Source organism: Typopeltis vanoorti, chromosome 11 (assembly GCF_054136105.1).
Source record: "Typopeltis vanoorti isolate ZY-2024b chromosome 11, IOZ_Tvanoo_1.0, whole genome shotgun sequence".
In the NCBI taxonomy this organism is placed as follows: domain Eukaryota; kingdom Metazoa; phylum Arthropoda; class Arachnida; order Uropygi; family Thelyphonidae; genus Typopeltis; species Typopeltis vanoorti.
The window spans coordinates 127346845-127358535 of NC_143559.1; the positions used below are offsets into that span (position 1 = coordinate 127346845).

Sequence of the window (11691 nt, forward strand, 5' to 3'; positions counted from 1 at the left end):
AAGCCTGTGAGATCATTATCAACCACCCCAATCTGAACAATAATGACGGTCTAAAAATCCCACATGGAAGGCATATATTCGACTCACAGAACCTTCCTCTCTAAGAACTGTAAACAGGACTGTAGTAAATGCAGGATCCTAAATCAAAAATAACAATTGTAATACTAAAAATAGGACATTATTGTTACTGAAAGAAAACTATCTATAAGAAAAAAGTTTCTTCATGTTATCTCTAATGAAATCTAGCTTGATATAATTTATAAATAATTTTTTTTTCCCACTAGAGGTCATGCCAGTAGAGTAACGTGATCAAATCATTGTTTCTCTAGCTTATGGTTTGTAATGAAACTCAGCTTGTCTTGTATATATTTGTGTATGCTCCAGATGATGATCTTGATATGAAGATTGAAACATTGGGATAATAAAAAGAGTTAGTTATAACAGTTGTAGAATCCATAATTTCGAAAATGAATATCTTCTACACAGGTGTGCTTAAGGATCAAAGCTGTATAACTGAGAAGAGACCTCCACTTAGCCTTTAAAGGAATGCGGGGAACCGACCAGGGTTTCTGACCTAATGTCCAATCCTCACCTTCTCATGGTGCACCCTCTTTGGTATCTACCTGGATACTGAACGAACGAGGATGGACAGGCAATTTAGGATTTAGCTGACCAAATTGTATTCTTATCGGCTTAAACCAATATAGAAAACGATGGTACAACATGACAAAATTTCATTCCAGCTGGGGCGTCGCCCTGTTAAACAAGGCCCCCGTTGTTTTCACCAGAGAATTAGAGCGAACATAGAAAAGTCAGCCTGGAACAAATCTGAAAGCACACCCCAACTCAACATTACCAGAGTTAAAGATCGGTACTAACATAAGAAGCCTGAATGGCAAAGAAATGGAGCTAGCTGAAGAATTAGATAAGTACCAGATCAACATAATAGGGGTTACTGAAACAAAAAAGACAGAAACTGGTGAGATATTTCTGAACAATAAATACAAAATGTTATATTCAGGCAATGACAATCAAGGAAAAGAAGGAGTAGCCATAGTATTAAACACAAAATGCGAGGCTAATCTTCTTGAATGGCAGGCAGTCAAAAGTAGAGTGATGTGGGCAAATATCAGAATGAGGAATTGGACAATGAGACTTATTTGTGCCTATGGTCCCACAGAAGGGTCTACTAAGGTAGAAGTGGAGGAATTTTTTGATGCTTTAGAAATAGCAACTGACACAATGAAAAAGGAAAAGTTGGTCCTTGTTGGGGATCTAAATAGCAGAGTAGGAAATGATTGTCAGACATACAAAAATATTTTGGGAAAATTTGGAGAAAAGAGCAAAGCCAATAATAATGGCAAATACCTGTTGGATTTCTGCTAAGGTCATGGACTGGTTATTACTAACACCATATTCCAACATAAAAATGTGCACAAATTCACATGGAGAGAAGAAGCAAGGAATAAGAAAAGTCTCATTGACTATGTTATTGTTGATAGTGAGGTTTTCTCCCTGGTGCAGGACACCAGAGTGTACAGAGGATTTGAAATGGGAAGTGATCACGATTTAGTCTTGAGCAGGATAAAATTGAATTTCATATTGAAAAGAATAACATGTAAGAAAGTTTTAAAGCGAATAAAAGTTGAGCAGCTCCACGTGAACTGTAGACTAAAATACACAAAGATTATTGAAGAAAAAATGAAAGAGTTTGAGAACAGGAACCAAACCTTGGAGATTCAGTGGCAAGCCTTGAAGAAAACCCTGAATCAATCAGGCAGAGAGGCATGTGGTGAGGTTGTCTGCAAGGATAGAAAAATCAAACTCCATGGTGGACATAGGAAGTTAAAGAGGCAGTGAAGAAGAAAGCATATCAAAAGTTCCTGGCAAATAAGTCAGCTTGTGCTCTTAGAGAATACAGAGACAAATGTAAGAAAGCTAAACACTCTGTAAATCTAGCTAAACAAAAGTCATGGGAGGACTTTGGCAAGAACATGGAAAATAAATATCAAGAAGGTGGCAAAATATTCTGGAGGTTGTTGAAGAAGCTTAGGAATGGAAGAAAGAGTGCTGAAAAAGGACTTAGAGATGATAAAGGTGAAATGAAAACAGAAGAAAAAGATATTCTTGAAGTATGGAGTAATTACTTAGAAAAATTGCTAAATGAAACAAGCAGTGATGACAGCACAGTGGTAAAAAAACACTGACCAGGCATACAGTCAGGAATACATATCCATACTTGAAATAGAAAAAGCCATCAAAGGCTTGAAATGTGGAAAGGCAGTAGGAGTAGCTGATATTTGACGAGAAATGCTCAAGTATGGTGGTATAAAAGTCTTACAGTGGCTGCACTGCATAGTTCAGAAAGCCTGGACAGAGGGACGAATTCCCGATGATTGGAGTAGAGCTCTAATAGTACCCATATATAAAAAGGGAAATAAAACTGAATGTGAGAAATACAGAGGTATTTCCCTACTGAGTGTTCCTGGCAAGATCTATGCATGCATACTTGAGAAACGGTTGAGAAGAATTGTGGAAGAAAAGCTTGGTGAAGAACAAGCTGGATTGAATGTTAAAGATACCAAGCTATTTTAAACCAGGTTTTACTCCATTTCCCAAGTAAGCAAACAGACAAATAAGTCAAGTTTGCGCCTGCACGTAATGCAAGTCTAGCTGACCCTGCAGGTAGTGCAAGATCAAGGTAACTCATGGTAAAAGTAGAATAAGCTCTGATCACTAACCTTAATATTTACCCATAATGCAAAACATCTCCTGGAGGAGATGTATGACGCTTTGTATTAAAGGCAAGGGGCCACTACCCAGACCGGTTTCAACCTTTATTGAGGTCTCATCAGTGGGAGCCAGGCTAGAAATACCAAGATTTTAGTAATACAGAGCTTATAAGTATTTTACCAGAACACGTTACCATAAGGTGTTTTAACCTTATTAAATAAAAATCTCAGGAGAAAGAGGGGTGATATGAATGAGACTTACCAACTTCTGAAAGATTCATACAGGATTTCAGTTGATGGAACTTTTTAATTTATTGAAGATGTGGAAAGGACAAGAGGGCATCTCTGGAAGCTGAGAATGAATGCTGCTAAGAAGGGGGTGAGTGCTACATTTTTCTCTCATAGGGTGGTGCATGATTGGAATGGATTGCCATTGGATGTAAGTGCAAGCAGTGTGAATGAATTCAAGAATAAGTATGATAGCTGCTGCATGTAGCATGTGGCCTCCTTCGATGAGTCCCTGACTCCCTAGAGATCTCTGTTAATAATATCATTATCCACATAAAGAAAAGAACTGAGATTAACATCTCCAATTTTGATATTAGGTTGAATACCACTTTCCTTCATAATGTGATCCATGTAGATAATGAATAACAGAGGTGATAACACATCTTGTCTGAAACCAGATTTAACATCAAACCATCTTTCTGTACTTCCTTCAATTTAATTGCTGATTTAACTCAAATAAAGACTAAGTATTGCTTGATATAATGCCCGATTGACACCATATAATTGTAGTGTATTGAATAACTTTTCTCTTGGCATCTTGTCATATGCCTTTTCCAGATCTACAAAACTTAAATACAGAGCTTTGTTGTATTCCCATGATTTCTCAACTATTTCTCATTAAAGTGAAGATCTGATCCTGACAGCTTCTATTTGGCTTGAATCCAGCTTGTTCTTCACTTCCACAGTCTTTCTCAACTGTCTCTCAACTATACTTGCATAAGTCTTACCAGATACATTCAGTAGGGAAATACATCTGTAATTCTCATATTCAGTTTTATTTTTTTTTTATATATGGTTACTATGAGAGCTCTGCTCCAATTACCTGGAATAAATCCCTCTCTCCAGGCCTTCTGAACTATGCAGTTCAGGAACTGAAAGACTTTTATACCTGCATTCTTGACCATTTCTGGTTGAATATTATCTACTCCAGCTACCTTTCAGACTTTTGATCGCTTTTTCTACTTCAAATATGGATATGTATTACTGATTGCGTGCCAGTGGAGTTCTTTTTATCACTGTTCTGTTATTGATTATTTCATTTAGCAATTTTTTTAAGTAATTAATCCATACATCAAGTATATCTTTTTCTCCAGTTTTAATTTCACCTTCATCATCTCTAATTCCTTTTAGCACTCTTTTTTCCATTTCTGAGCTTTTTCATTCCACTCCAGAATATCTTGCCACCTTCCTGATATTTATTTTCTATGTTCTTACCAAAGTCATCCATTGACTTTTATTTCACTAGTTTTACAGTGTTTAGCTTTCTTACATTTGTCTCTGTATTCTCTAAGAGCACAACTGACTTGTATCAAAAGTTCCTTGTGAATGCTTTCATCTTTTCCTTCATTGCCTCATTAACTTTCTGTGTCCACCATGGAGTTCTGATTTTAATATCCAGCAGACAACCTCACCATATGCATCCCTTGATGAATCAATGTTTTCTTCAGAATTTTTCACTGAATCTCCAAATTTGGGTTCCTGTTCTCAAACTCTTTCATTTTTTCTTGAATAATGTTTGTGTATTTTAGTCTATGGTTCACATTGAGAACTGCTCAACTTTTATTCACTTTGAAACTTTCTTACACGTTCTTCTTTCCAATATGAAATTCAGTTTTATTCTGCTCAAGACTAAATGGTGATCACTTCCTATTTCAAATCCTCTGTGCACTCTAGTGTCCTGAAAAATCACTATCAGCAATGAAAAGACAATAACAAGAAAACATCACTATCAACAATAATATAGTCAACGAGACTTTCTTATTCCTTGCCTTTTCTCTCCATGTTCATTTATACACATTTTTATGTTGGAACATTGTGTTAGTAATAACCAGTCCATGTCCTAAACAGAAATCCAACAGGTATTTGGAATTATTATTTGCTTTAGTTTTTTTCTCCAAATTTTACCAAAATATTTTGGTATGTCTAATAATCATTTCCTACTCTGCTATTTAGATCCCCAACAAGGACAACTTTTCCTTTTTCATTCTGTCAGTTGCTTTCTCTGACAATTTCAAAAAATTCTTCCACTTCTACTTTAGTAAAACTTTTTTGGGACGATAGGCACAAATAAGTGTCATTATCCAGTTCCCCATTCTGATCCAGATCACTCTACTTGATATTGCCTGCTATTCAAGAAGATTAGCCTCATATTTAGTGTTGAATACTATAGCTACTCCTTCTTTTCCGTGTGTTGAGACTTAAGTGTTGTGAAGAATTCATGTTGGAGGTTTAATGGAATATTATCAGCACTGAGAAAGGATTAAAACTAATTTTAATACTTCATATATTTCATCTCAGTCACAGAGACATCTTCAGGGATTACAAAAAAAATTTTTTGTAACAACACACACAAATACAATAGTGAGTGAAACTAATGTCCTATCTAGGTGGTGCTCCCTCTATGGGTGTTTGTAGATGGCCTAGGATGTAAAGAGGGGGTCTCTGATAATTAATGTTTCCCAAATTTTGGGAAGTTTTATGCAACTGTATTTGTTTAAATTAGGTTGATTTCTGAGTGCAGATGCAGAAGAAGTTCCGGTATCGGATATTATGTACAACATCGAATGCGGAATATGTCACTTATCTCTGGAAACAGCGAATAACATCAGATTGACGTAACTAACATCTCCCAGTCATCACCTCCAAAAACTTATCATCCAAAAAACTCTCTGCACTCAGAAAATTGGGGAAAGAAAAAAGTATCATCATCACCAGAGCTGATATGGGTAATGCCACAGTCTTTCTTAACTCCTGAGAATATAATCGGAAAATGGATATTATATTCTGGGATGTTACTACCTACATATCACTTGAGCACGATCCCACAAAAACTCTAATTAAAAAATTAAAAAAACTACTTAAAAAAGTGTCCTCTGGCATTACAAAAAAAACTCAAACCTTTCGGTTCTTGTTCCCCCCCCTCCTAATATATGGTTTACCTAAAATCCACAAACCCAATTCTCCCCTAAGACCTATAGTAGATGCCACTACTACACCTTGCTACACATTGTCAAAGCAGATAGCTAACTCTCTCTCTGACCCCTCTCACTGGTCTTACCACATCTTATGTAAAAAACTGTACCCACTTTAAAAAACTTAATTGAAAATCTTACTTTAAATAATAGAGATTTACATGTCAAAGCTAATAAAGCTTTGACATCATCTCATTGTTTACCAATAAATGATTTATTGGTAAACAATGGGAACAATAATTCATTTTTCCCCTAATTGACACCTTAACACTCTTAAAAAACATTTTTCCTTCTGATATCTTGGAGAGCTCTTTTCCTTTGCTATCAATTCTGGTTATTTTTCTTGGAAGAACAAAATCTACAAACAGATAGAGGGAACTGCCATGGGTTTCTCACCCCATCTTGCCAATTTTTACATGGAAAATTTTGAAAAACAAGCCATAGACTCTTCCCCTCTAAAACCTATCTGGCTAAGATATGTAGATGATGTGTTCTCTATTTGGCCTCATGACCCAGACACATTAAACTCCTTCCTCAGTCACCTCAATAATCTGCATCCAAGAATCCAGTTTATGATGGAAAAGGAAAATAACAATAGTTTACTCTTCTTAAACAACACCTTAGTGACATGCCTTCCTAATGATAGCCTTTCTTTCTCTGTATATAGAAAACCTATTGATACACGCAGATAACTCTGACCACCACCCCTTTCAACAATATGGCATTATTAAAACTCTAACCAAAAGAGTCCACAATCTTTGTTCCAGTGAAACTGCCCTTTCAACCGAACTCAAACATATACACAACACTTTCCTTTCCAATGGCTACAGTGATTACAGAATTAAAAAAATAATCAATTTCTTCCCCTTTCCCTGACCATCTCTTCAGAAGGACTTTAGAAATGCCATCACCATACCTTACATCCATGGCACATCAGAAAAAATAGCCAGATTGTTAAAAAACTACAACCTCTATACAGCTTTTAAGCCCCACCTTAAACTTGCTACCCTTCTCTGTTCCACCAAAAATCAGCTGCTCCTCTCTCAGTGCCTGGAGTATAGAGTACCTTGTGCCTGTAAAGGCTTACTTTGGACAGACAGGCAGATCAGCAACCATCCAGTTAGAAGAACACAAGTCATACATCTGCCATCACGATTATGGTCAATCTGGCCTTGCAGACCATGTTTTGGATATAACCCACAGGATCTCCTGGAAAAGAAAACACCATGCTCCACCATAGTAAATTCAAAAAAGAAAGATTGTTTTTTGAATCTGCATCTGCACTCAGAAATCAACCTAATTTAAACAAATATGGTTGCATAAAACTTGTTTTATAAAACAAATATGGTTGCATAAAACTCTAATAATTAATGGGAAACATTAATTATCAGAGATCCCACTTTACATCCTAGGCCACCTACAAACTCCCATAGAGGGTGCACCACCTAGCTAGGACATTAGTTTCACTCACTATTGTATTGCATTTGTGTGTATTGTTACAAAATGTTTTTTGTAATCCCTGAAGATGTCTCTGTGACTGAGTGAAATATTAAAATTTCAGCTATCAGCTACCGCCTTTTTATTCCCGTATACGGGGTGTAGGCGAGGCCATTTAGCCCTATCTAACTTTTGGAGACTGAGTGGGCAGTTCAATCTCCACTGGTACCAATCAGAGATAGATGGCCCAAGGCTATCACTAATTAAGCGGTACACAGTGAAGAGAGACGGCTCAAATGTGCCGCCATATCGTGGTCCCTAACACAATATATTTAATGTCTGAAATAATGTGGGTTCTACGGTCGATTTTCTTGAGTTTACAGGACAAAAAACCCGAGTTTCCGGGAGGAAAAACCTGCTTGCTCGTGCCAGAGATCGACTAACTCGGAACCAGTCGAAAAAAGGGTTAGAAAAATTTCCTCTAGTCGCGACTAGACTCGAAACCAAGTCTTTCTTCGTGCGGCCAAGCGCCGTGGTATGCAAATGCCACATCCACTGAGCTACACAGGCTCTATTATTATATATTAAAATTTTAAAATTAGTTTTAATCCTGTCTCAGTGCTGATAATATTCCATTAAACCTCCAACATGGACTCCTCCTTTTCCCTGATTGTTATTGCTTGAATATAACATTTTGTTATATTATATTGAATATAACATCATATACATGGATTACATTATTAAGGAAAGTGGCATTAAACCTGATATTAATAGATTTAATAGATGACATGAAAATCAGCAGAAAAACACCAAAACTGAAAATAGATAGGAGCATAGAAAACTTCAGCTGTATTCTTAATGGAAAACCTTTAAAACAAATAAAACATTTCAATTATTTAGGCACAAATTTTATTTAAAATTGCAAATTAAATTTAAGATGGAAATAAATAATAGAATAAACAAAGCTATTACTATGGGATAACAATAATAGAGAGAAGATTAGATCTTAGTCAAAATACTTACATTTGTTTCCTTGATTTAGAGAAAGCGTTTGATAAAGTAAACCAGCAAATACTCCTAAATTGTCTAACTAACATCAGCATAGATTTGAGGGATAGGAAAATAATTTATCAAATTTACAAAAATCAAAATGGACAGATTAAAATCATTGATAAGGAGAAAATATCAGGAGTGGAGTAAGACAAGGATGTATACTTTCACCACTTTTATTTAATTCATATATTGAAAAAGCCATTTAGGAAACTAAAGATAAAATAAATAGTGGCATAAAGATAAATGGTGAGCAAGTCGTGTGAAGACAAGGATGTATACTTTCACCACTTTTATTTAATTTATATATTGAAAAAGCCATTTAGGAAACTAAAGATAAAATAAATAGTGGCATAAAGATAAATGGTGAGCAAGTTGTGTGTAAGATTTGCTGACGACATAACCCTTGTAGCAGAAAACAGAAGAACGTTAAAAACAATGCTAGAACCTTGAAAAAATATAAAATGAAAATCAACACAGATAAGATTAAAATCATTGTTACAGGCAAAATCCCTATCAATAATACAGAGCAAATAGACAGCAGCGGGGAACAAATAAAACAAGTGAAAAGCTTTAAATATTTAGGAAGCCTAATAACAGAAGATGGCAGAACAAGAGAAGACATAAGATCAAGAATAAACAATGCAAAAGCCCACTTCTCTAAGATGAAAAGCATTTTAACAGGAAACCTCAACCTACAATTGAAAAAAAAAAATAGGTAAAGACATTGATATGGAGCATTGCACTATATGGATGTGAAACCTGGATTCTAGGCAGAGAAGATGTAAGAAGATTGGAGGCTTTTGAAATGTGGTGCTGGCGTCGCATGAACAAAACAAAATGGACAGAAAAAAAATCAAACCAACAAGTCCTGAGAGAGATGAACAAAACAAGAACTCTAATAATATCGATCAAAATTAGAAGGGATAGGTGGTTTGGACATATACTTCGACATGATGGACTTGTGAAAAGAATAACTGAAGGCAAAATAGAGGGGAAAAAGAAGAAGAGGCAGACCAAGGAAAAGCTTTCTTGACCAAGTCAAAGACTGCATGGGTTTGAGGAGTTACCAGGAGGTTAAGAAGAAAGCGAATGACAGAGCGGAATGTAGGAAATTGCTGCTGAGCTACCAGTCCCAAGACTGATGCAGCTGATGATTACTATGGGGGAGTCAACTGAATAAATTTTTATTGAATAAGAGAAATTAGTCAAAACACTAAACTAACAATATAAAAGAGTGTTCGAACCAATTTTAACTTATGGATCTGAGATTTGAGTTAGAAATAAAATTATTCATCCTTTAAAGAATAGAGACCATAAATATCAGAATTCTAAGAAAAACCAGAGTGGATGGAGCGGTATAAATGATATCACTGCAGGATAATATTAAAAAAATAAAGATATTAGAAGGAACTTGGCATTTCGTTCACATTCTAGCAGAGCTAATCTTGAGTGGGATATGGTCATTGAATTAGAATGGAAGATGAAAATGGAAGATTAGCAAAGTAGACATTTGATGCCATAAAGTCCATAATTTCTAAAATGAAGAAATTTAATGCCAAGATGGCAGGAAAAGACCCAGAGAAAACCTAGATTTAGTATATGGAAGCAGTTAGAAGTGCCTTAGAAGACCAAAAGAATATGAGATTATTGGAATCCTGGCAGATAACAGACTAATTCTATGAAGTGCCCTGTTCATGTGAGCAAGCTTGCTCTGGATATTCTCCTCATTGAACATGAAAAATATATCCGGCACTATTGCTATGGCAAGTCAGGTGTAGCAGACCATGCTTTAGATACCCTTGCACACAAGATCGATTGGGAAAAAAACAAAAGTGCTGTGCAGAGGTTTTTTATAAGTCAGAGAGATTGTTCTTGGAATCAACAGAAGCCTTGAAACACTTCAAATCTCAACAAGTATGGTGTATAAATTTGCCAAAGATTTGGGAGAAGTCATCTTAAGACCTAACTAATACTTGCTTTCTCTCTCTCTCTGTTGTTTTCAACATACATGGCACCTAATTAGGACTTTAGTCTTTGTGTTATATGTTGTGTATCTGTGTTCTCATCTATACCATTAAAAATAATCACCATGTGTTTTAAGACATTTGTTATTTAAAATCTTGAATCATTTGAGCATTACAACTATAGCATATAGTAATCATCCTTGTTCACTAGCAATTTTAGTTTATATTTGTTTATTAATACCTTACTACTCTGATTATACCAAGCAAAAATGCACTTACTAGATTATCTCCTTGATAACTGATTTTAATAATTAAATAACACTCTGACCACTTACTTGGAGGAGGAAGAAGAAGAATGTACTCAGATTAAGAATCCTAGATTGCATTGTTTTGTTTTATTTCATTTTTGTTGCTTTTTTTTTTTAAGTGAATGAATTTAGTAATATCATTAACTACATATGATGTATTACTATTAGGTTCGATATGCAGTATAGGCAAAGGAATTCAAATGCCCTACCAGCATTGAAGCAACCTCTTATTCCACTTGTGGAGCACGGTGACAAGTCTAGGAAACCTCGGGGCCCTCCAAGAGCCAGAGTATCAGATCATGCCCCTCATCACTGAGATCTTCCACAACAGCAGTTCCTGCAGATGGAAGTTGTGCACATTGTGCAATTTGAGTCAGGAAAGCAAGTTTGTTGCATGCAGTTACAAAGTATGGTGTACTGTGCAGTTGTAGATGGTTTTTGGTCACAATGTATAATTTATAAAGAATTAAGATCTTCATCCTTGGATCTTAATTGATGCATATATATTTAATTTGATTGGGTGATATTTCTACCAAATACAGTTGGAATTTTGTTCATTGAATATATTTCAAGCTTGCACTATTTTAGCATGGCACATATAAGCAGGTTGTGATTTAAATTTTAGTAATTTGTTTATATAAGTAGAATTAAATTTTATGATAAAGAAATATTATGTGTTTTAGGTAATTTTAAGGCAGAAATTTGAAACATTACTTTGTTAATGGTTGCTATTGATAGGTAAAATATTGCTAAAGCAAAGCAAATGAACTGAATGGTTTTACTTGAAAAGAGGAGAGGAAACTTTTAATACTTCATAGGCTTAGAGGGCCATGTGCAATGTATGAAACAGAAATTTAAATGAATGTCTAAATATTCTGTTATCCAGTAATTTTATTTTAGCTTTCTAATTGGCACTGATGTGCTTATAGGTTCTTTG

General features: G+C 35.3%; 1 protein-coding gene across 1 annotated transcript in view; it reads left to right on the top strand.

The window, feature by feature from the left end:
* LOC150102034 (uncharacterized) overlaps positions 1 to 11162 on the top strand; it is a 148994-nt gene extending 137832 nt beyond the window's left edge. Inside the window, exon 7 of the mRNA XM_090400925.1 lies at positions 10923 to 11162. Coding sequence (XP_090257051.1) covers positions 10923 to 11070 — 148 coding nt within the window. The 3' untranslated portion in view covers positions 11071 to 11162. The remainder of the gene's footprint in view (positions 1 to 10922) is intronic.
* The last annotated feature ends 529 nt before the right edge of the window (positions 11163 to 11691 follow it).